Consider the following 26888-nt stretch of genomic DNA (forward strand, 5'->3'; position numbering starts at 1 on the left):
TCGACTCTTGGTAGATAGGTTTAAAGACAACCTTTTAAAGAAAGCTATCCTAGTGGTAGCTGTGGAGAGCAGCCTTCAGGCTAAGTCTCTGAGGAATGTAAAGCAGCTTGTTTTACCTTATAATCTCTTGAATTACCAAATGAAAAGACACCACACAGGTATATATATCAAATATATATGTATTTATTTCTAAATATACTCTACTAATCTCTTTGAGATTTGAGCCAGGTAAACATTCAAAAGATCAACAGTTCTCAATAAATTAAGCACAAATATGGCTGTAGCCCTAGGGGCGTACCAGCCCATATACTAAAATAGTGGTTTAACAAACTCGACTTGCAATATGAAGAGGCCTAGGGCCTTGGGAATCGCTGGGGCTTCACTTCTGCAGTGTTAGCAGGTAAGTAATCAGCCCACAGGAGACGCGTGCAGTGTCTAAACACACACGTGGGGTTTCAATGCGTTTCAATGGCAAATGTCGCTGTTTGTATTTTACAGTTCTAGGGCACTTCGGAGTGGACAACAAGCAAACAACTTACAGGGTAAGTACTTCGAGAGCCAATGCACACTTGGGCACCGTAATGCAAGAGTTACCTCACCCAGGGAAGCCGGGTGTATACGTGTCCTTTGGTGTCGGGTCGCGATGCTGTTTTCAATGGAGATCGCTGAAGACTTGCTGCTTGTGTCGTCGAGAGAAGTGTCCGCTGGAATCCGAAGATGGATTGGAGTTGCAGAAGACCTAGAAATTGAGGGGACAGAGTTCAAAGTCACTTGCCAGTGACCGGTGGCCAGCAAGATGGATGACCACAGATGTCGCGTCTCTTCAGGTCGCTGATGTCGTTTTGTCTCTTCGCTCACGAGGACCAGGAAGGATCGATGAAGACCAGCAGCTGGATTCGGAGGGTCCCACGACGTCTGCAGCTGTTGACGGTGTCGGCACTCGGTTTGGAGCCAACAAGCCTTGGCAACTGCAAGTCTTGTGTGCATGGGAGATTGTCGATGGAGCAGACCAGCAAGTTCTGATGGACTTACCCAGCAAGGGTAAGTGAGGGCAGGCCGAGAGCAACCAGGCAAGCCCTTGAAGGTGATGTGGAAGTCTTCTGGAGAGTCACTAGCCAACGGCCAAGCAACCGCGAAGACGCCTTTGCAGGAAAAGTTCACCAACAGCCCACGGTCACTCGGGACGAGGTAGGCCGCTGATCTTCGGCACTAGACCTGCTCCGGACTTGGTCAACAAGTGGTCCAAAGCACAACTTCGTTGGACGTAGTTTAGGGCTTGCACTCGAAATCAGTGCACGGTTCCCTGGTATTGCTGTTCCTCGTCACTCGTGGGGTCCAGATGCCACAGCTTCGCTGGGGACTCAAAATGGCCGTTGAGAGGTCGAGAAATCTGCTTCAGGGGACGCAGGGACTTCGGGCTCCGGCGGGAGCGGTAAAGTTTGCAACCGTAGTTCAGTAGTTTTGGTGCCTGCCAAGCAGGGGAGTAACTCCTTGACTCCAAGGGAGATCCTTCGGTCTTCTAGAGATAGTAGAAAGTTGAAGGGCCAGGATTCTTCTTCGTAGAGCGTCGTCCAGGTGTAATCTAATTTGCATTGGCAAGCTTTGGTATCTTATAGTGAAAAGATGGGAGGGACTAGCTCTATGACCACTCCTCTAGGAGGGTAAGGGTAGTGGGTGGTTACACCCACTTCCCTTTGTCCTGTTTCGTGCCAGAGCAGGGTCAGGTAGCCCCTGAACCGGTTTGAGCAGGCATATGCACAGAGGAGCCTACTACTCCCCCAGTGCAGGACTTCAAAGCACTCTAAGAGTGCACCCACCCAGCTCCAATACACTAAATCCTGTCTGGGAGGTGGTGACACCTCCCTGTGACAGGAAACCCTTTGTTGGGCTCCCTCCACTGCGAGTTTCGGTCAGCAGCAGGAGGGCAGCCCGGTGTCTGTGCTGGTGGCATCCATTTTGTGATGCCAGGTCTCTAGATTATTTCTACCGTGTAGTACAGTGTGTACGTGTCGTCCCCTCTAGAAGGGTGGGATCCTACTCCCACACCAGTTACTGGTGTGGAGATAGGATTCCAAGTTGTTTGACACCAAACACGACATGTTTTGATGCAGTCATTCCAAAGTTAACATTTACCGCGAGGTGATAATGCACTTAAGAGTATATGGTTTAACCGCATCCACAAACAGCAGCAGAGAATAGACTCTGCCAGCTGCAGAGGGGTCCTGCTCAGGCAGAAGCACCCCCTCACATAGTAAACCAAGCACCCTGCCCTTGGGATTGATAGGGCCTACCATAGGGGTGACTGATAGGTTTATATGTGTGTGTATGGTGAGATATAGGAACCAATACCTCAGTGAGGAGTGCTAACACTACCTCACACAGGCTGCAGTAGCAGGCCTGTGGTGTCAGATTATGAGTGCTTCCCAGGGGTGGCATAATACATGCTGCAGCCCCTGGTAGGCCTGTGAAGTACCAATGCCCTAGGTACCTAAGGTACCATATACTAGGGGCTCATAAGGCACCACAGTATCCAATCACTAGTGCATCTAATATGCACACCAATCATTTAAGGGAGTAAGCAGATAGGCTGGGGTCCTGGATAGCAGGATCCCAGCCAGAATAGTCAAAAACCATTCAAACACCAGGAAAAAAGTGGGGGCAACCATATAGTCAGATTCCACCTTCCTACATAACCCCCCCCCCCCCCCAAAAGAAAGGAGATAAGGCTAACCTTGCCCAGTTAAGCCTTTATTTCCTGAGTGGCCATATTAGGAAGAACCTGCACTAGCATGGTTGCTCCCTGTCTCATGGTCCACTTGGGAAATCCTACCCCAAGGGGTTTTGGAGTTTCTCCAAAGTCTAGAGAAATTACCTGTATTGTTTTCTGGTACAGAAGTAGGCTGGTGGGGTGTCTGAGTGTGGAAGTGAGGCCCTATTTGGGGTGGTCTCAACTTCCTCAGCCCACTGGTCACCATGGAAGCCTTTCTGTCCATGACTGTGTCATATCTGGCCCTAAGGGTCAACCTCTGGCTGCCTACAGCTGGGGGTTGGGTCCCTCTCGTTGGAGTAGTGGAGGGCATTGGAATGTTTGGGGCAACTATGCCCCAGGTTTCCCTGTGCCCAACAAAGTCCATCTGGGGGTACCTGTACCTAGGGGTAAAGGGGATCCCTCAGTTTATAGAGGAATATTTACCTGGCTAGAACTACTCTGCTGTGTGTCCCTAATCTGCTGATGAGGTGGTTCCTCTGGACAGGGGCCCATTAAGGGTCCACTGACCTCCCTGACCTCTGCAGCCCTGGGCTGACTGAGGCAGGGTAGAGAGGGGCAGGATACCTGCTCCAGACTGGGTGCCACCTTGGAAGGATCCCCTGCCATCAGAGTTGTGGCCAGGACAGGCCTGACCACTTCTGGGGCAGTTACTTCACAAGGGGCAGGGTCAGTTCCCTTAGAAAGCTGACCCTCACCTTTAGTCTGGTGGGGAGAGGACTGTTCCTCACCCCCTATGCTCTCTGTTTGTGTGGAGTGATCCATAGTTTTAGGCTTCACTCCCCTTAATTTCTCCTGGGGTGGAGGTGAAGCCCTCAGGGTCTCATCCACTCTCTCAGGGATGCCTAACATTCTTAAATGTGCATTGTGGTCTACCTCAGCCCAGGCTGAGATTTCCAGATCATTCCCCAGTAGACAATCCACAGGCAAGGTTGGGGACACTGCCACTCTCTTTGGGCCAGTGACCCCTCCCCAGCTGAGATTTACTACTGCCATGGGATGGTCTGTCCTAATTCCATCAATATTGGTCACCTGGTAGCTAAACTCAGGTAAACGCTGTTCTAGGGGCACTAGTCTCTTTGTCACCATGGTGACACTAGCCCCTGTGTCCCTGTAGGCCACAGCCTTCTGACCATTGATCATGGGCTCTTGTCTGTACCTGCCCAAGATATTGGGACTCATGGTAAAGTTGGCAAACCCCATGCCACCATCACAGACTAGAGCTGCTTGTGTAGGGGACCTGGTTAGGCCAGAGTCCACCTGAGTTCCCCAAGAAAGCCCAACTAATTTTTTGGGTGCACTCCCACCACCTGGGGGATTACTACTGGTAGTAACAGGAGGTGTTGGAGCTGCAGAGGGAGGAACATTTTCTTTATTGCCCTTCTTTGGACAGCTGGAGTCAGTTTTCCAGTGTCCAGGTTGTTTGCACACATGGCAAAATGGTTTCTTATTGGTAGAGGAAGGATTTTGGGACCCACCCCCAGAATTGGGTTTTTGGGGCCCTTCAGAGGACTTTTCTGTTTTATCATCCCCACCTTTCTCTTTGGGCTTAGTGGAATCCTTCTTCTGGTCACCACCTTGGTTCTTGGGCCTAACCCTGGTTCTGACCCATTTGTCTGCCTTCTTTCCCAATTCTTGGGGAGAGGTCATATCAGAGACCACCAGGTACTGGTGTAAGAGTTGGTTTTGACAATTATTAAGGATCTGCTCCCTCATAATCAAATTATACAATCCTTTAAAGTCAGTGACTCTACTGCCAACTATCCAACCCTCCAGAGCCTTGGTAGCACAATCTACAAAGTCCACCCAATCCTGAGTCTGTGCTTTCTGGGTGTCTCTGAACTTGAACCTGTACTGTTCAGTGGTTAAGCCAAACCCATCTATTAATGCACTCTTCAGGGATTCATAATCATTAGCATCCTCTTCTCTAACAGTGAGGAGCCTGTCTCTCCCTTTGTCTGAAAAGGAGAGCCACAAGATTGCTGCCCACTGTTTCTGGGGGACCTGTTTGAACTTTACAGGCCCTCTCCATAGCAGTTATCCATTTGTGGATATCATCCCCACTCTGGTAGGGAGGAACAACCTTGGACAGGTTCCTATGATCTGGCATGTAATCTCTGCTTCTAGGGACACTGTTGCTGCCACCAGGGGCATCTAACCCCTCCTTCTTTGAAGCTCTTTGGAGCTCGAAGGCTTCCCTATTTAAGGCCAATTGCTTGGTTCTGAGGGCAAGCCTAGCTTCCTCATACTGGAGCATCTTGAACCTTCTGTCAGAGGAGGTCTCCCTGGGAAAGGTGGAGTTCCTCTGTGGAATAGATTCTCTTCCAGAGTGATATGACCTGTCGGAGTCCCTTGAGAGGGACCTAGGCCTGTCTCCCACTCTTTCAGCTCTCTTAGGGAGATTTCCTCTATTCTCTTCAGACCCTTCTGGGTCTGGCCCTTCACCCACAGAGTCCAGGTCATCTTGATTGTCATCATCAGACCCAGAGACTATGTGTGACCCACCCCCTGATGCAGACCCACTAGCTCCTAGAGCTTGTCTCAGGTCATCTGCTACTAACAGATCTATCAGGTGTTGTGATGAGGGACTCCTGCCCACCCTCAGATTTCTTTCAAAGCATAAAGCCTTCAGTTCAGTGTAGGCTATATCTTTGTACTGAGATAGGGTGGACCCACTGGCTCCACCCTGGTGAGACATACTAGTGTTGTGCAGTCTTGTACTACCTACACTAGTTGAGGCCTACTGGACCTAGCTTGAGCTGTAGCAAGGGTGTGCTTGTCCCTTCACAAACAGCTCTAAGTTCAGTAGAACTTATTGATACTAGCTTGACTTTATATGTACCTTGAGTACCTTAAGTGGTTTTCAGTTAGTAATTCAAATAGAGATTTTCTGGTAAAACAATGGCAAGCTGGAATCCCACACGCTGCCCACCAATGTGAGAAGTTGGCCTGGCATATGCTGGTCACTAGTAATAGTGGCCACCTTGCACCAGTCCAATTCGACTCTTGGTAGATAGGTTTAAAGACAACCTTTTAAAGAAAGCTATCCTAGTGGTAGCTGTGGAGAGCAGCCTTCAGGCTAAGTCTCTGAGGAATGTAAAGCAGCTTGTTTTACCTTATAATCTCTTGAATTACCAAATGAAAAGACACCACACAGGTATATATATCAAATATATAAGTATTTATTTCTAAATATACTCTACTAATCTCTTTATGAGATTAGAGCCACGTAAACATTCAAAAGATCAACAGTTCTCAATAAATTAGGCACAAATATGGCTGTATCCCAAGGGGCGTACCAGACCATATACTAAAATAGTGGTTTAAGAAACTTGACTTGCGGGGGGAGGAGCCAAGATGGCGACCGGGACGGCAGCGTAGACTCCCGGCTCCGTGAACCTCCGCATCCCGCACGGATATCCTGCCTGAGATCCTCAACCTGTGCTACGTGGTCGTGTTTCTGAAGGAGAGGGGCTCCCGACTGTGTGACTCCGAGGTTTCTAGCCGTGCTATCGCCGGAGAAAACTGCATCTGAACTTTGCGGCCTGTGCGGCCCTGGAGCCGGGACATCGAGTGGACGTCGTGGCCGGGTGGCAGTGCGACAACAGCGGCCGGTGGTGACTGGGTGGAGTCGGCCCACCGGAGCGGTGCCAAACTCGGCCTACATTTCGGCGTGGTCATTTCTACTGCCCAGTGTAGCTGACCGAGTGCATGACCGGGGGTGCAAATCTTAGATCCTCCGGTGACTGCCCCTGCCTTGCTGGTGAGCTGCCCGGCCGCCGTCCGTATCCTGCCCCGATCATTGCGGGCCGCCCCCGGATTTCTACGGGAGCTGGTCCGTGGTGGGGACGACTGTTGCCCGTGACCACGGATAGTTTTTTGCCTGCCCCCGGAACCCGGTCACCCGCGACGTGGACATCGCGACGCTTGTCCCGGGGTCCCGGCCCCGGTGAGGGTCGGGCATACTTGGCGGCCATCTTGGGTCGATGAAGCCTACCATCCTGTCCGCTGGGCCGCAGCGGGCCTGTGAGCGTACGATTTTTGGGAGTGTGGCGGCGAGATCACAGAGAGCTGAGCTGGGGTACGGCGACCTCCTCGAGGCTCTTGGTACTCTTCACTCCTCCTTGGTTCATGGTTTCGTGATCTTGGGGAGTAAGCTCGATGGTGTGGCGTCGGAGTTGGGGCAGTGGCGGCCCGCCTGTCCGCACGAACACAGAGTCTACCCACACTGCGCGCAGGAGGACGCTGTGGCGGCCACCCCTGAGGTTAGTACACGACTGTACGCCCCGGCCAGTATGCTACAGTGTGTTCGACCTTCTGAGGGCCTGATCTGTCCCGGAGGCGTTGGACCTGAGTGGGATGTGGTGGCCTCATCCCGTGCATGCCCTCCTGCGACCCAGAGACAACTCCAGCAACTAATGTCTGCTTTGGCTGCTTCTGCCTTCCTGAACCTTGCGTGCAGTGCAGATCCTAGGGCAGCACTGGGAAGCCTGTTTCCACACGCGGCGGACTGTGTTGATGCTCAGAGACTTCCACCCCACCTGTGTGCGTCGCTTCTCTGTCGTTGTTGGACATTCCTCTGCCTAGGAACATTGGGTATGGTGCTGGGTCGAGGGGTTGGCATGGGCAGAATTCCACAGAGTGGTCAGGGATGAGGCTGGCCCCTCGGGGGTGGTCGCCTAGTGGACGGGCGGGCTTGGGGTGGTGTGCTCTCCTGACATGGCTACTGGCACAATAGGTGCATAATGCTCCCCATCGTGGTTTGAGAAGATTGTTTTTGTGCTGTTCCTTGTTCACTTTAGGGGAACCTTACCGTGCGGGAGGGAGAAGCCGGGGGTCTGTTATGAAGGCCCTCCTCCAGTTTATAAATACTTTCTCTACCCCCCCGTCTGGTGGGGGTCCTTTCCTACTTCTTTTTCCCTATTCTCCTACATTTCGGGTCTGGTTCCAGGGCGACAGGCACACTGCTGGGGGGGGGGGGGCCGTACTCATCTGCAGAGGTGCAGGGTGGGGGGTTGGGGGAGGGGATTCTGTATTCTTTCATCTTTTTTTTCCATGGCCTCCTTTTTCTTCTCTGATTCTTTTTGTTTTTCTTTTTCTGGGATCAGCGTGATACACCTCCTTTTGCTATGCCTCGTTGCCGTTCCATGTGTTCACAACTTCCGGGGTGTTCTTGGGGAGTTCTGGCGGGGGACTGCGGGCGCAACTGTATACTATGTTTTTCCCCATCCTGATGTTCGTGTTTGCGCCATTGATCGAATAGATTGCTGTAAATCGCTAACGTTCATTACTCCGCATATCCGTGATCGTTGTTTTAAAATTGCTTGTCACCTGATCCTTCTGCCTTGTTTCATCATAAAATGAAAACCTCTTTCTCCTGGTGCCCTACTTACGCTGTTCACAGTATTAGCAGTACGATTTTGCTCCCCGTAGTGCTGCCTGTGTTTATACTTGTCGTTATTGCTCTGATTGCTTAGCGGCCGGCCCTGGGGGGTAGTAGGCCCATACTTGTTCTTATTGAACTGTCAATAAAGGTTTTCAAAAAAAAAAAAAAAGAAACTTGACTTGCAATATGAAGAGGCCTAGGGCCTTGGGAATCGCTGGGGCTTCACTTCTGCAGTGTTAGCAGGTAAGTAATCAGCCCACAGGAGACGCGTACAGTGTCTAAACACACACGCGGGGTTTCAATGCGTTTCAATGGCAAATGTCGCTGTTTGTATTTTACAGTTCTAGGGCACTTCGGAGTGGACAACAAGCAAACAACTTACAGCGTAAGTACTTCGAGAGCCAATGCACACTTGGGCACCGTAATGCAAGAGTTACCTCACCCAGGGAAGCCGGGTGCATACGTGTCCTTTGGTGTCGGGTCGCGATGCTGTTTTCAATGGAGATCGCTGGAGACTTGCTGCTTCTGTCGTCGAGAGAAGTGTCCGCTGGAATCCGAAGATGGATTGGAGTTGCAGAAGACCTAGAAATTGAGGGGACAGAGTTCAAAGTCACTTGCCAGTGACCGGTGGCCAGCAAGATGGATGACCACAGCTGTCGCGTCTCTTCAGGTCGCTGATGTCGTTTTGTCTCTTTGCTCACGAGGACCAGGAGGGATCGATGAAAACCAGCAGCTGGATTCGGAGGGTCCCACGACGTCTGCAGCTGTTGACGGTGTCGGCACTCGGTTTGGAGCCAACAAGCCTTGGCAACTGCAAGTCTCGTGTGGATGGGAGATTGTCGATGGAGCAGACCAGCAAGGTCTGATGGACTTACCCAGCGAGGGTAAGTGAGGTCAGGCCCAGAGCAACCAGTCGAGCCCTTGAAGGTGATGTGGAAGTTCTCTGGAAAATCACTAGCCAACGGCCAAGCAACCGCGAAGACGCCTTTGCAGGAAAAGTTCACCAACAGCCCACGGTCACTCGGAACGAGGTAGGCCGCTGATCTTCGGTACTAGACCTGCTCGGGATTTGGACAACAAGTGGTTCAAAGCACAACTTCGTTGGATGTAGTTTAGGGCTTGCACTCGAAATCAGTGCACAGTTCCCTGGTATTGCTGTTCCTCGTCACTCGTGGGGTCCAGATGCCACAGCTTCGCTGGGGTCTCAAAATGGCCATCGAGAGGTCAGGAAATCCGCTTCAGGGGACGCAGGGACTTCGGGCTCCGGCGAAAGCGGTAAAGTTTGCAACCGTAGTTCAGTAGTTTTGGCCAAGCAGGGGAGTCACTCCTTGACTCCAAGGGAGATCCTTCGGTCTTCTAGAGATAATAGAAAGTTGAAGGGCCAGGATTCTTCTTCGTAGAGCGTCGTCCAGGTGTAATCTAAGTTGCATTGGCAAGCTTTGGTATCTTATAGTGAAAAGATGGGAGGGACTAGCTCTATGACCACTCCTCTAGGAGGGTCAGGGTAGTGGGTGGTTACACCCACTTCCCTTTGTCCAGTTTCGCACCAGAGCAGGGGCAGGTAGCCCCTGAACCGGTTTGAGCTGGCATATGCACAGAGGAGCCTACTGCTCCCCCAGTGCAGGACTTCAAAGCACTCTAAGAGTGCACCCACCCAGCTCCAATACACTAAATCCTGTCTGGGAGGTGGTGACACCTCCCTGTGACAGGAAACACTTTGTTGGGCTCCCTCCACTGCGAGTTTCGGTCAGCAGCAGGAGGGCAGCCCGGTGTCTGTGCTGGTGGCATCCATTTTGTGATGCCAGGGCTCTAGATGATTTCTACCGTGTAGTACAGTGTGTACATGTCGTCCCCTCTAGAAGGGTGGGATCCTACTCCCACACCAGTTACTGGTGTGGGGGTAGGATTCCAAGTTGTTTGACACCAAACACGACATGTTTTGATGCAGTCATTCCAAAGTTAGCATTTACAGCGAGGTTATAATGCACTTAAGAGTATATGGTTTAACCGCATCCACAAACAGCAGCAGAGAATAGACTCTGCCAGCTGCAGAGGGGTCCTGCTCAGACAGAAGCACCCCCTCACATAGTAAACCAAGCACCCTGCCCTTGCGATTGATAGGGCCTACCATAGGGGTGACTGATAGGTTTATATGTGTGTGTATGGTGAGATATAGGAACCTATACCTCAGTGAGGAGTGCTAACACTACCTCACACAGGCTGCAGTAGCAGGCCAGTGGTGTCAGATTATGAGTGCTTCCCAGGGGTGGCATAATACATGCTGCAGCCCCTGGTAGGCCTGTGAAGTACCAATGCCCTAGGTACCTAAGGTACCATATACTAGGGGCTCATAAGGCACCACAGTATCCAATCACTAGTGCATCTAATATGCACACCAATCATTTAAGGGAGTAAGCAGATAGGCTGGGGTCCTGGATAGCAGGATCCCAGCCAGACTAGTCAAAAAACATTCAAACACCAGGAAAAAAGTGGGGGCAACCATATAGTCAGATTCCACCTTCCTACACTCAGTGCCAAAAATATCTTTAATGAAGGCCTCAATATAGTGTTCCCTTTTCCCCACATTTGCGGACTCCGGCAGCCCAGTCAGTTTAATGTTATTGCGCCTGGACCGCAGTTCTAAATCTTCATTCTTGGCTTGGATGAGAGACAGCACCTTCTCCATGTTAAGCATTTTACCTGACACCTCACTTAGCCCATCCTCAGTAGCTGATACACGCTGTTCTACTTCCCCCATACAGGCATTTTGTTTTTCAAGTTGTGAAAATAAATGATCCAGCCGGTGGTTCACAGCCGCCATTGTACCCTCTATGGATTGGAGGCTACGCTGCATCGCTAGTAAAGTAGTTTCCAGTGTAGGGGGGTTGTCTCCATGGGCGTCCGCCTCCAAGTCTGAAGCGCCCTTCTGTGAGGACTTGGAGGGCTTACGCGCCTCAAACGTGAGGCAAGGCTGTGACTTGTCTGTCCGCCCCATAGTGAATATAAGCAGGGCGCACCCGCACTCTTGGGTGGATCACAAAAGAAGGATGAAGTGTCCCAGACACTCAGCAATAATAATATGTCTTATAGGGAAGGAGCCCCGTACTGTGTGCAGAATGGAAAAGGGCCCACTAGCAAAAGCCCAAGCGCCGGGGATGTTGGGCCTACCACTGGCCGTAAAGGCAGAACTCACAGTGGTCCCCAGACTTAAACCACAACGTAGACAGCAGTGCTTCACTTATGTATGAGAGAATGGTGAATTAGGCCAAGGTTCAGCAGAAGAAAAAAGAACACTGTCCTATAATGCCAGCATTGCAATGGCGCCGCTCACACAACACACCTATGCTCCCTGAAGCAGAGACAGCAGCAGGTTCTATGTAATCAGGGACGATGCAGGCTCGACTTCCCAGCGACCAGCTATAAGCCCAGTAGCAGCGGGCGGCGCGGCGGGACAATCCCGTGGAGCTCGTGCAGAACGCGGTCCCGCAGACCACTCCGCGCCAATCCTGGGCCCCCACGCGCCTCCGCAGTTGCGGGCCCAAAAAGGCGCTGAAACCCACTCACCACCACCAGTCGTATGGGGCTCGTGATCCACAGCCAGGCGACGTCTGGATTACAGGTACGCAGGAGGCACTGTCGGGCGGCCTCCGCAATCCGCTGCCGCCGCACTCCATGTCCGATTTCTCACTGCTGGGGCCAATCAATGCAGTCGAGCCGATACCCTAGGTCAGGAGCTTCACTGTATGTTGCACTTTATGGGTAAGATATTCCGTGAGTCGACAGTCGTTGCAGGAGTGTCTCAGCTCAGGGGAACACGGCGGGCACCATTTTGCGAGCACTCGCCGAACAGTGTAACTGTCTGCGTTCTCGGCGTTAAAGCAGGCAAAAGTCGCAGAACTCGCTTCCACTCATCACAGGGCCGCAGCACCACACTTCACAGTCCAGTTTAGGAAGCTGATGCATAGCTTTAAGGCAGATATTTGGCAGATTGTAGCCCGGCCGGGCAGAGCAGCACTAGGGTGCGGCCATCTTGCCGTGCGCCCTCTAGCGCCGGCCAAACAATATTTTTTAAAGGAATAAATATTAACAAACAAATTATTTAAAACAGAAATATATTTATTTTATTTCCTACCCTATAACACCACACCAATAAAAAAAGACATCAACATTTTTATTAAAATGTATTAACATAATTAACATAATTAATAATGAATTTAATATATATCATTAATAAAAAAGATAAGAAACATTCATTGAGTACACATCCTTTAACATTATAATATCCACAATGCACACCTGAAATTACACAATTATGAGATTAATGACTAATTATTTAATTTAAGTAATTAACAAATAATTAATAATTCATCAATACATGAAAATTACTTCCCACCCTTCACACTATGTATACCTATAAACACCACAACACACCTAAAATTAATTACACAATTAATATCATTATTACTAATTAACTCATTTAAATTAACAACTAATTAATAATTCATCAATAAAAATTACTTCCCACCCTTTATACTAATACACACCACAACACACACTTAAAATTAATTACACAATTACCATAATTAATTACTATTTAACTAATTTAAATTAATTGACTACTAATTATAATTTATCAATAAATATAAATTACTTGCCACCCTTCACACCATTTATACCTATAAACACCAAAAAACACACCTAAAATTATTTACACAATTACACTAATTAACTAATTTAAATTAATTAACTAATTAATAATTCCTCAATAAAAAATAAATTACTTCCCACCCTTTCCACCATTTGCACTGTTAAACACCACAACACACACCTAAAATCAATCACATAATTACCATAATTAGTTACTAATTAATTAACTTACATTAACTAACAACTAATTAAAAACATTAATTCATCATTAAAAAATAAATTACTTCCCACCCTATTCCCCTACTAAGCCACAACCTGCAACAGATCTAAAAACACAAAATTATTTAAAGAAAAATGTATTAACTACTACAATTTTAACACATATAATAAAAATACAAACAATTCTTATACAAAAAACAAACATCACACACATATAAAATATATACTAAAATACATAACATTAATAAAAAATCGATATTTTTAACAACTATATTTTTATAAACGATATTAAACACTTCAATATTTTTAAAATCGATATTACTTACCTAAAATCGACATTCTTGACCACTAGGATTTTGCTATCGATATTCTTGACCCACAGTATTTTTACCACAATATTTGTGCAATTCTATATTTTTTACCTCAGTATTCTTTCTCTGCACCCTTAAAGAGAAGTTGTCTGTCCCTGTAGGTCCTTTTGCTTTGATGGGTAGAGTGCTGAGAAAAATAGAGATCCTCTAGGTGTACCTCAGAACCTTTTCCATATCTTCGTATGTTTTTGCTGCTGTTTATTTCTGTTGGTGACTCTAGATGTTGATGATATTCTTGATGTCAGCCATGCAGTATAGCTGTAGAGAGAACTTTCTCATCAGTCAAAATTTTCTCACAAGAGTTTATTGTCCAAAGTAAATAGCTACTTAGATAATAGCTGTTATTTCTAGGTTCACAAAAGCACAACATTAATATCTGGTCATCCCATTGTATATAAATCAAATAGAAAACACCATTGCTTGGTATTCGAGGTGAAGTAGTTTTCTGTTCTACTAGGCCCTACAATGGTTTCAGAGAAGGCCAGACTTGCCTAATAGTCTCATTGAAATTAGTTTGTGTAGTCACATTCCAAGGCCATCACAGAGAACTGGAGCATGTGGGATGATGCTTAAGAAAGCACATGCTGTTGAAGCCTGATCTTATTTAGAGAACAAAAAAGAAACAAGCTAGAAAAACAAAGGATGAGGGTAAAGCAATGTTGTACAATAAAGACTGATTTCAAAGTCAGATGGACCTGAGTCAGTTTGACATCAATTTTGAACTGGGCCCGACCGACCGCCTTTCGGCGATCCCAACCCAGTGATTAGGATGCGACCGAACACTGTTCAGTCTCACTCCAATTCTTTACAATGCGAGCATGCATTCCGACCGGGATGCATGCTCTCATTTTAAAGAGCAGAGGTGCAGTTCATCCTTGCGCCTCGTGGCAGGCACCTCAAGGTGCCTGTCCCCGGGTGCAGGGATTAACAGGGGGGCACCATAGGTACCTCCTCGGCCGCCATCCTGGGCGGACAACTACGCTACGCTCGTGAAGTTTGCATAGTTTGTGCTACTTCGCGCTACACGAATTGCACGTAGCACAGTGCAAAATCGTGTAGCGTAGCGTAGTTGCCATTTTTTGCTCGCGGTCCTCAACGTCAAGTTGGCGACCACGAGCGAGCAAAATGACATACCGGCAAGACTTTTTCCTCGTTCGCAATCAGCAAAATCAAGTTGCCGATCGCGAGCGTGGAAAATAAACCTCCCAGTGAGATTCTCACCGCGGGGAAGTCAGGTTTCTCATTGCGAGTGGTCGCGTATGCTCGCGATGAGAAACTACCAGTCCCCGTTGAGAAAGCTGCCGCTCTAGTAAAAATCTACTCAAGCTGCAGAAAACGACAGCTCGCACTGTGCTAGATGCCATTTTCAATGATTGCACAGTGCGGGCAAGCATCCGGCACAGTGCAATCATCGCGAACAGCGCACTACGCAGTTCGCGTAGTGCTACGCGTATCTTGCGTAGTGCGAAGTAGCTACGCCTAGCGCTCCTACGCGAACTACGCCCAGGGTAACCTTGCAACCAAGGGGGCCCTACTGGGGGCCCCCAAAGTCGACTTCCGACAGCCTTTCGGTTGGCACAGAAAGACTGTTTTGCCTTATAATATAAATGAAATTAGTTTGTGTAGTCACATACCAAGGCCATCACATCATAATGGGTGGGTCGAAAATTAATCAGAATGGGACATTATGATGCGGTTGGAACGGCTCCGACAATTTTCCCCTATGTCAGAAGGAAGTCGTATGCAGGTTTCCCAAGGGCAAACAGAAGTTTTGGGAACAGTTTGTAAGGGGTGTATTCTATGTCGAATTGTCATCTACTTACAGCCCTGCCGAATTGTGTAAAGTCAGATTGTGAAAATGTTTTTGCAAAATTTACTAATTGTGAGAGATTCTCTTTTTATTTCAATGTTTAGAGCGTATGTTTTTATTTGATTTTATGGTCTTCCTATTGAATCAAATAATTTAGATTTATAAGATTTATCAAATCAGCATATTGGTAATTCAGTATTTTTGTTTCTAGTGTTGCCACTAGATGTCAAATGGGGAGGGTCTCTGAGTGTTGCTATTTATAGAGCATCAACAGAGCATAATATGATTGGTAGGTCTGTAAGACGTAGCAGCATGAAGGCAAACCATTCTGCAGAGTTTTAAGGCATCTCCGATTTCCAAGTATTTTTTCTATCACAGCAAGACTTGGTTCAAAATCATTTATCTATAGCACCGCTTTACTCGGGGGTGTCGTTTCACTTTACAGTGCAATAAAACTAATGGGACGAAGTTTCAAATTTAACACTGGAACAATTCATGGCAGCAAGAACCAACAACAAAGATTAGTAGAGACCCAACAAAATTTGGTATAGTAGTGGAAGTTGGGAGAGAAATGTTGGGTGAAAAGAGTGTGGTAGAGAGTAGTAGCGGAAGGTTAGAAGAGAAAGGGGTGGGAAGGAGTAGTGAATAGAAGGGAGATGGTTGGGAGAAGGAGAGGGTCGAGGTAGAGGAGACGGCATGAGAGAGACGAGACGTAGCGAAGGCAAGAGGTGAATAATTAAGCAAGAGTGTTGAGAAGAGAAGGAGAGGAGGTGTAGGAATGAGGCTACGATTTCTGTGATGTGAAAACTCGTCTCATAAATCCAGGCGATGATTGGTGTAAAGATTATTTCATAAACTATTTCCCCTCATCCGCATTACATAAGTCCTTTATGACTTATACTGAACCGCTGAATGGCAAACCTTTTCTGTCTCAGGTTTAACCACTTAAATATTTTCAGGAGAAAAGAGTCAGTCATCACATCATGTAGATCCAGGTGCAACTGAGAATCCCAAGACACATCTTATTAAACTGTCTGGTTTATGTTATGGGCCTGTTGAATCCAATTTTTGGCAGTTTGACAATTTTTGTTACTTTAAACATAAACGATTGCCTATTTTATATATGTCTTCCTTTTTTTCTAGACTCGCCGGCCTCCCTGAGAAATACTGTGCTATGGTTGCACGGAAAGCAGAGCTTCCTGCCGCAGTAGTGCACTGAACGCTTGATATGGAGAAGAATGGGGAGACCATCCACTCATAAAAGTTGCACTCTGCTCCCTTTTAATGCAATCGGACTGCGAATGAAACTGTAGCACAAAGTCGAGACTGAAAGCTCACTGTGTCATTTCTGAGAAGCGTGGTAGAAAACCGCAATAGATTTCTATATTATTAATATGTTTCTTGTGCTTTGGTTTTTTCTTTCCAACCATTCCGTGCCTATTTTGAATAAGAACGCATTCTTTAAGATATGAAGTTCGTGGATTGAAATTTAAGTGAAAAAATGCAACATGTGGGTAGGCTTTCTCTACCTATCTACACCCAAGTGCCGATCAAACACACATTCTAGTACATTTTAACATGTTTAATCTGAACAACTGGGATAAGGTCTTGCACAATTTCCAATTTTATAATCTACAGATTTAAAAGTCCATTTTAAAGTTAAGAAAAATGACAGTTTAGTTTAAGGGAAAAGGGATCACCAAACGAATCAAATTATAATCTGCACATAAAGCATTTCCACATTTAAAATACCTCATAACACATTGGAAAGGGGATCAGCATTTCAATTCAAATGAACAAAAGAGATGGTGATTGTAATAGGAAAGGAATAGGGTTCATATAGAGGTTTGGGAACAGGCATCCCCCAATTTTCGGCTGACGTCCTGTTACTATTAACCTCCAAGTTCCCCAGTATAATGTAGTGATGAGGAAAAAGTCATGTGTGCCGCCTGGGAGTGCACCTGGAACCTAACCAGCGCTCACATGGCACCAGAAGGTGTGGCCTAATTATGTGGGCGTTTCTACATCCTGGCTGCCATGTTTTCCCTGCCTAGGACTGCCACGTGCACGTGAACACTAACATTTGGATCGGACACCCCAACATTGCCCAGAAATGTGAACTGCAGAAAACCATGAAGAAGTTTAGCTTTCACATATAAATTGTCAATTACAGAAGAAATAAGAAATAGAATCAGTAGTCTGCTATATGTGCAGCTGTATACCCACTCATGGGTTTAGGTAGTGCAATAAAGACAAATTATGTCAAACATTAAAAAAAAAATCTATTCATCTTTGCAATAATGTATTGAAGATGCATTTATAATAAACATCAAAATGATTAAGTACCCTAACAGCATCCTAAACATAAATCTCATTCTAATCCTGACTTTATCATTAGCCCAAAGTCATAACTTTAATCCTAATTCTCAAACGTATTCTAGCCCTAACTAGCAGGAAAGGACTGACACAGAAAGTAGGCTCGGTCACCAAAATAAAAATGACCCTTATTAGCAAATCAGACAGCTAAAAACGTGACTGACCCGTGTTTGTCAATTAGGGCCGTTTTGAATTTATTAAGACACACTGTAAATGTTTAGCAAGGTCTGGAAGACTGCGTGGATTTGATCTTGCTGCAGGCAATGTTTGTTATAATATCAGGCAGATCAAGAATAAAAACCGGCCAGCAGTCTATAAAACAGGCTACAGACAGCCAAAGAACTAGCCAGTCACTGAGCTGACAGACCAGCACTGCCTGAACTCGGTATAGAGCAGTCCAACCCTGCTAACCAGATATAACTCATTGTGTGTAAGAACAAATGCCCAACAGTCGCCTGACAGCAAAACCCTGCTAACCAGATATAACTCATTGTGTGTAAGAACAAATGCCCAACAGTCGCCTGACAGCAAAACCCTGCTAACCAGATATAACTCATTGTGTGTAAGAACAAATGCCCAACAGTCGCCTGACAGCAAAACCCTGCTAACCAGATATAACTCATTGTGTGTAAGAACAAATGCCCAACAGTCGCCTGACAGCACGAGTCTCTGTTACAGCGAATTCCCAAAATAAGTTCAAAAAACGGTTTTCATCAACAAAGGCCCATTTTCGATGAAAAAACCTGTGCAAAAAGTCTTCATAATTTCTAAATCTGAATGATACCAAAATTCAATTTATGTTAACACCCACATTAACAAGAAGAGCATGAGAGGTAATTGAACTCCAAAAAAAAGACAAAGTGGCGTTCTATTTTTTCGTTTCTGCTGTCTTGCTTATGAATTAAAAGCCATGGCGGAATACAATAAAAGAACAAGCATTGAAAATGCAAAAGGTCTCGCCTTTGATTAAGTTAAAGCCATTTGCTTTGCTAATGGTATTTGTCTAGCAAATCAAATGGCTTTAACTTAATGAAAGGCGAGGCCTATTGCATTTTTAATGCTTGTTTTAAATATGGCATGTATATTGTGTTTTATCATATCGGGGTCATTTTTCCCTGAGGGGGCTGGCGCCATATTCCAATAATATATATATGAACATACTTTGGTTTTTTTCAACATTTTTTCGCCCCCAACTCCGGCAGACTACAAAAAATTTTTTTTCATGAGCTTCACTTGCAACTCGCAAGCATCATTAATGGCATTGTGTGGTAACATATGCATAATGGGCCTCATTTATGAAAAGTGACGCATCGCTGCGTGAAAACAGCGATGCGTCACTTTTCATTGCGCTGTCCTTGCGACATGATGGCTGCGTCATATTTACTGTATGACGCATCATGTCGCAAGGAATGACAGATACATCAGTTTTACTGACGGATCTGTCGGCGCAAAAATAACGCATTGCTGGAGTTGTGTCTAAAGCGTGACTCAACTCCAGCAATGCAGGAGAAGGCCGATGGATATAGCACTGCGTCAACCTTACGCCTGCCATGAGGTAGGCGAAAGGTTTTGACGCATTTGCGTCCTAGGAGTTATGCAGTGAAATCTCATAGATTGACTGCGTCACTTCTACGAGGCTTACTTGTGTGGGAACACCCCCCATACATTATACCCGACGCAGGTATAATGTAGCGCAGGGGTTTACAAAGTGAAGCATCTGCTTAGATGCGTCACTTTGTAAATAGGGCGCAACAGGGGGCATGTTTTACGCTGCCGATGCATCACAAAAAGTGACGCAACGGCAACGCAAAACTGACACAAGGCCTCATAAATAAGGCCCTATGTATTTATATGTTTACTATTTAGTTGCATTCGGCTGTTTATATGTTCTTTTAGTGATGACATACTTCATTTGCCATATCTATTGCCATTTAAGTTCTGGTGCTGTTGGAGGGCTGTGGTGTATTTACAATGTGATTAGGCCTGATGGAACAACGTTCTTCTATGTCTATGTTTGCCTATGTGTGGGAAGGGCTAGAAAAACATGTATTACCATGGCGCTAAACAGATTGAGAAAGGCTGCTTGACAGCCGAAACGCATCGCTCCAGTCGTGGGGTCGAGGGTGAACGAGGGTAATAAAGAAGCTTTACACCTGCAGTCCTGAGTGTGTGCCTTCTTCCAGTGTGGAGCAGGAGTCTGGATGAATATATATATAGATAGATAGATAGATAGATAGAGAGAGAGAGGTGTGTGTGAGTACTTACATCGAGAATGTAGATACAACTATTTAAGTTAGACCTCGACTGTAAAGAATGTATTTAAATGAAAACGTGGTAAGGAAAGCATAAAGGAGAGAGTAGAGTGAGAGGAGAGAGGAACATAGAAAATAAGAGAGAGCGGAAGAGGGGAAAACCTCACACCTGAATTCTCGTTCAATCTTCCCCGCATGGGACTAGATTCCAATCTCTCAGAACCCATCACAACCCTGATTGTTATATCTCTCATGATGCACTTTGGTGCAGGGGTAGTTCACAAAAGTCAGTCACCTACAGGGCCCTGTGCAACGAAGTCCACCACGGTAGAGCCCAGGACTTCCCATGCACACTGCCAGAGGTGCCAATAAAGTTATCAAGAACTAGTCATCTATGAGGCACTGTCCATGCACAATCCCAGAGGGGGAAGACGGTGCCGGTGTAGTTCACAATATTCAGTCACCCACGAGGTGAGGTCAATGCATTTTTTGGTTTCCAGTTTTATGTAGCACAAACTCGACCCGGAGGTATTGGAGTTGCTTTACATGAGCACCAGTTACATTACACAAGGACACATACATTTTATGGCAGGAATGGGGAGATTAAGTTATGTGTCCAGAATCACAGTAAGCTGAGCCGAGGCCGAAGCTCAAACCTGGTTACCCAGCGACAAAGTCGGAAGTTCTGCCATGACACCACATTCATTTCACAAGTCAGTGACCTATGGGGATCTATGCAGTGAAATCCACCACAACGGAGCCCACGATTCCTAGTACGCACTCCTACTGGTGCTGAAGTAGTTCACGAGAGCCAGTCACCTCAGGGGCCCGGTGCAGCGAAATCCAGCCCAACAGAGCCAGCGGCCCATGGCCCAGTGCCCACTCGCAGAAGTGTAAGCTTACACGATCCTGTCACCTATGGAGCTCTGGCGAACTATTTACCCACAAGAAACCCCGCGATGCACTAGGCACACTCTTCGACTGGGGTGGCGGCAGTTCACAAGAGCCTGTCACCTATGGGGCCCTATGCAGAAAATTCAGCAGAGCTCCAGACGCCTCAGTGCACGCTCTCGGAGGTGCTGGCGAGGTTCACAAGAGCCACTCACTTACGGGTCTCTGCGCAGTGAAACCCACCAACCTTGGTGTAACCCACAGAGCACCACACACACTCCCACTAGTGACTGGGTGGGTGTCGAGACCTGGCCGACTATAGGCCTTTGCCATAGGGAAATCCGTAGCGGCTGAGCACGTGACCCATTGAGCACCCACGCACGTGTTCGGTAAGGGCGTCAGATCCAAGGTTACCCCATTAGAGATTTTTCATCACAGATAAACACAGCCTAGAGACACCTGGTGCTCTGACACAACCGCTAGCGCCTAGAGGTCGTTTAAAGGGCAGGAGGTGCTATCACTATTATTCATACATGTCTTTCAGACATGGAGCTTTGTAAGAGGTACAGTTGTGAAATGGATTTCTTCCTCCTTGACAAACCACAAGCACTTAAGCAAACTGGGGAACCTCAGCTGATGCCCCTGTCATGTGTGTCGTCCTACATCCGTCTGTGATTTGATTTGATTTGAAAATTTGTAAAGCGCATGAAAGCCCGAGGACGTCTCGGTGCTAATTCTGTCTGTCTTTGTCAGTCCCTTTGTATAAATAGACACAGGGTATGAGATGCAATATACAGTGAAGCGTAAAAATGAAGTAAAGTAAAACAATGAAGATTATAGCGTAAAGAGTGAGTCCACGACGTTGCTTGTGCTTCTAGAGTGATGTTTAATTCAAGGTGTTGGTGACGTTCAGTACAGCCAACGCGTTTCGCCCAAACATGGGCTTCTTCAGGGCTGTAATGTTGTACAATAGAAGCCCTTTTAGTTTATAACAGTTGTTTGAAGGATAAAGTAGATAGATACAAGAGTGGGTCAACCATAAAGTAAGAAGGCGAATACCAACCAAGAAACAGAAAAGTGGTAATATGGAGTTTAAGAGTAGCACAGTACTGAGAAAATCCTCAAGTGGAGAATTAAAAAAGAAAGAAAGGCGGGCTAGGAGATAATAGAGTGTGAAAGAATCTGAGATAGAAAGTGTTTACTAAAATTAGTAATAGGAATAGTGTTCAAGCAAAGGAGAGAATACTGTTACAAAAAGGCGACCAAGAAGGAGATCACGAAATGAGTATCAAAGTAGGTAAAACAAACGGTGGTGGAATCTGAGATAGAAAGTGTTCACTAAGATTAGTGATAGAAATAGTATTCAAGAAAAAGAGAGAATACTGAAACAGAAAGGGAAAGGCGTCCCAGAAGGAGATCCACGAAATGAGTGTCAAAGTTGGTGAACCAAACGGTAGTGGCCAAGATGATCCCACTAAGATGAGAGAAGCTAGTGGAATAGGTCGTGCTTACCAATGTAAAAAGAGAGAAGTTAAGTCTATGATGAGTCGCGGAAAATCTGATCAGTAATGTAGCTTTAATGAAAGCGGGTTCTGGGAAAACCTAAGGGTATTTAAATCTCAAGAATTAATGGAAAGGTGTAAAAAGAGCTGCGCGGCTTGCCAGCGCTAATGAAAAAATATACTGACCGCCCAATTAAGATATCTGAATCATATCCAAATAAACGGAGGGTCGATAACCTCTTAAGATTCTGTCCTGAGTTGTGAAAGGTGCCTGTTGAAAAAGTAAAGAGGTGTAGTCCAGGTAAGGTCAAAGAACAGTGAGGGGCTGGAGGCATAAGCAATAAAATGTCAAAGCGGGTACGTAAACTAGAGGTGTGGAAAAATGTATAATAGGTCAATAAATACGCGTATCCAAAATTAAGCTGGGTTCATGTAAAGGTCCCAGCCAAGAAGCGTGAAAACATCGTGGTATGCACTTTTAAAATATGCCTGGATGACGGCAGGACCCCAGAAAACATAAAGTAAGCAAATATCACAGAATGATGGGGTGTGTGGATAAATTAAAAGGAGCCCAGAAAAAGTCATGTCTATGCCCGGGTATTAGTGAGCGATTTAAGATAAGGCGGAGCATGCATTGTATCTTCTAAGTCAAAGTAAGGCCAGCCCCAGAGTCTGTGAAAAGGAAGGTAGTAAGCCGTAAAAGCAAGTGAGGTGCGAGTACTACGGTACCTATTAAGTCAAAGTGCTATTAATAATAAAATGTGGAGATGTAAAAAATAAGCCGGAAAACGAAAAGGGCAAAGGCCCAAAGCAACCATCTCTAAGTCGAATGACAGGCGTGTAGCGCTACAAATGGCCTTACTTGTAAGTAGTAATCTGTGTACGGAAAGCGGTACCGGTTCTCCCTCCTTCGCGGTCAGTGTGTGGGCAGTAGGACGCACACACGCTGTTTATGTTAGGTAAATGTAGGAACATCCGGGTTGTGATCCAATGAGGAAACTAGGAAAACTATTTCCGGGTGACAGGCCAGTGAGCACTCTAAAAAAGTCTAGAACGTCACCCTGTGTGTCAGGCCTGTAAAATGATAGGGCCGTAGAAATCGTCACGTGGATCTGTAGGTAGTTAGGAAAGCGTAAGTGACGTGCATGTAAACAATATCGAAACGAAAAAAGGTGAAAAGGAGAAATGTAAGTGTGTGTTGAAACTCACGAGTCTGATTACTGGAATTACGAGTAATACAGGAGACAGAAGTTAAAAAATAAGCAAGCAAAAGAAAAGGGGAAAGAAAGGTACGAAAAAAGGTGGTAAAAAGGAGCAACATAAGTGTGTGTTGAAAATTGCGAGTCTGATAACTAGATTTACAAGTAATACAGGAGACAGAAGCAAGTAAAGAACAGTGCGCCCGAGTTGCCTTGTAGGAATAAGTTAAAAAAGAGAGTAAAGTTATAAGTATAGAAACATAGGACAGCAGTAGAGAAAAGACCGAAGGGAACAACAATTGAGTACTCAAACCAAAACAATGGTTAAAACAGTACGTAACAATTCAGAAAGTAAGCACATGTACAATAAAAAATGTCCAAGGGACTATACAAAGTTCAATAAAGAACGCAACATCTGAACAGAATGTCATTAATTGAGAATACAAATTGAAAAAGAGAAACTGAGAATATGCAAGGACATGGCCAGTGATCATATTCTGGTGTGTTCAGTAATAAGATATTCTCGACAATGAATTTGCAAGATAAGCCATTGGGGCAAGAAAAAGACTATGACAAAGTTAGTCCATAAAATATTAATGAAAGTGACCGCAGTTAAAATATATCAACAGTTAGCAAAGCAAAATAGATGAAATCAATTGTGTAACAAAGGCAATCTACGCAGAGAGTGTATACGGTGTAGGGATAAACAAGACAGTATTAGTAATACTAGATTCTATGCTACTGTGGATTTAAACAGCATTAAGGTAGAGCAGACGGGTATAAGTGTATGGTATAAAGGTAAAACAAAAAGTAATAATGCAATAATGCATTTCTTTACAGTTAGGCAAATACGTTAAATGCTGTAATATTATGTAGCATAGTAGTAAGACAGAAAGGTAGGTTTCAATTTCATAATAATACCAAAGTAAAATTGAAAATATATGTCAAATGAAGAGTATTACAAAAAATAGTGCATTTCATTATCACTGTTGAGCCCCATTGTCTAACTAGTTTTGTTGTATACATACTGATTTGTGGCTGTAACAAAATTTATGAACCGGTACCGCTTTCAGTACAAGGATTACTACTTACAAGTAAGGCCATTTGTAGCGCTACACGCCTGTCATCAGACTTAAAGATGGTTGCTTTGGGCCTTTCGCCTTTTCGTTTTCCGGCTTATTTTTTACATCTCCACATTTTATTATTAATAGCTCTTTGACTTAATAGGTACCGTAGTACTCGCACCTCACTTGCTTTTACGGCTTACTACCTTCCTTTTCACAGACTCTCGGGCTGGCCTTACTTTGACTTTGAAGATACAATTCACGCTCCGCCTTATCTTAAATCGCTCACTAATACCCGGGCATAGACATGACTTTTTCTGGGCTCCTTTTAATTTATCCACACACCCCATCATTCTGTGATATTTGCTTACTTTATGTTTTCTGGGGTCCTGCCGCCATTCAGGCATATTTTAAAAGCGCATACCGCGATGTTTTCACGCTTCTTGGCTGGGACCTTTACATGAACCCAGCTTAATTTTGGATACGCGTATTTACTTACCTATTATACATTTTTCCACACCTTTAGTTTACGTACCCGCTTTGACATTTTATTTCTTATGCCTCCAGCCCCTCACTGTTCTTTGACCTTACCTGGACTACACCTCTTTACTTTTTTAACAGGCACCTTTCACAACTCAGGACAGAATCTTAAGAGGTTATCGACCCTCCGTTTATTTGGATATGATTCAGATATCGTAATTGGGCGGTCAGTATATTTTTTCATTAGCGCTGGCAAGCCGCACAGCTCTTTTTACACCTTTCCATTAATTCTTGACATTTCAATTCCCTTAGGTTTTCCCAGAACCCGCTTTCATTAAAGCTGCATTACTGATCGGATTTTCCGCGACTCATCATAGACTTACCTTCTCTCTTTTTACATTGGTAAGCACGACCTATTCCACTAGCTTCTCTCATCGTAGTGGGATCGTCTTGGCCACTACCGTTTGGTTCACCAACTTTGACACTCATTTCGTGGATCTCCTTCTTGGACGCCTTTCCCTTTCTGTTTCAGTATTCTCTCTTTTTCTTGAATACTATTTCTATCACTAATCTTAGTGAACACTTTCTATCTCAGATTCCACCACCGTTTGTTTTACCTACTTTGATACTCATTTCGTGATCTCCTTTTTGTAACAGTATTCTCTCCTTTGCTTGAACACTATTCCTATTACTAATTTTAGTAAACACTTTCTATCTCAGATTCTTTCACCCTCTATTATCTCCTAGCACGCCTGTCTTTCTTTTTTAATTCTCCACTTGAGGATTTTCTCAGTACTGTGCTACTCTTAAACTCGATATTACCACTTTTCTGTTTCTTGGTTGGTATTCGCCTTCTTACTTTATTGTTGACCCACTCTTTTATCTATCTACTTTATCCTTCAAACAACTGTTAGAAACTAAAAGGGTTTCTATTGTACAACATTACAGCCCTGAAGAAGCCCATGTTTGGGCGAAACGTGTTGGCTGTACTGAACCTCACCAACACCTTGAATTAAACATCACTCTAGAAGCACAAGCAACCTCGTGGACTCAGTCTTTACGCTATAATCTTCATTGTTTTACTTTACTTCATTTTTACGCTTCACTGTATATTGCCTATCATACCCTGTGTCAATTTCTATAATTCATGGTCATATAGCAGCTGGCCATTTGAGGTGGGCAATATCTCAATACACTTGTGTGACATGTCTAGGCGGTGCAGCTGTCTACAACCTGGCTGCTAGTTCTTTCCCATCATACTAGTCCCTTTGTATATAGAACCTCTAATTGTCTTGATGAAAGAGGTATGGGTGTATAGTAATCAATAAGTAGAAGATATATCAATCAATCAATCAAAGTAATCTCTATATAGTTTAGAAAATGAAATCTTAAAAGATACACGGTAAAACTTGTAAAACGTAAAAATAAAACAACAGAAAAGAAGCCAAAATTAAGCAGACCTTTGCAAAAACTTACAACAGTAAAACAAATATGGTGAGGTAATAACATTTGTAAAAACAACAATGCCGCTGTGCAGTTTGAAAAGCCAGAAGGCTTTAACAGAGGAACGGGATATTGTTGACAAATTGATTTAAAAATTTATATAAAAAAGATACAATTCATTGGGAGGAAAACTCATCACAGAGATAATAGCTGACCAAATCAATAGTATGCCAGTAGTTAGGGGATAGCCCCCATCCTAAATCGACAAAATTCATTTGTCTCTCAGGAATCTGTTACTAAGATCAAATTTCCTTCCATGGATAGACAATTTCTTAACATAATATGTTATCTAACAGTAGGCTTTTGAAGCTCCGTATATTTACTATGCATATGTCTGTTATAGATCTATTTAAACATCTGCATACCACAAGACTCACAATTTAATTCATTCGAGACAGTGAAGGATTCATCCCATGTTTTG

At 45.2% G+C, this 26888-nt stretch overlaps 1 protein-coding gene across 1 annotated transcript in view; it reads left to right on the forward strand.

Moving 5' to 3' along the window:
- Positions 1–17481, forward strand: part of CFAP45 (cilia and flagella associated protein 45) — a 513786-nt gene extending 496305 nt beyond the window's left edge. Inside the window, exon 12 of the mRNA XM_085639403.1 lies at positions 16344–17481. Within this exon, the coding sequence (XP_085495529.1) occupies positions 16344–16419 (76 nt within the window). The 3' untranslated portion in view covers positions 16420–17481. The remainder of the gene's footprint in view (positions 1–16343) is intronic.
- Positions 17482–26888: the final 9407 nt, after the last annotated feature.

The sequence above is a fragment of the Triturus cristatus genome, chromosome 12, assembly GCF_964204655.1.
Source record: "Triturus cristatus chromosome 12, aTriCri1.1, whole genome shotgun sequence".
Taxonomy (NCBI): Eukaryota; Metazoa; Chordata; class Amphibia; order Caudata; family Salamandridae; genus Triturus; species Triturus cristatus.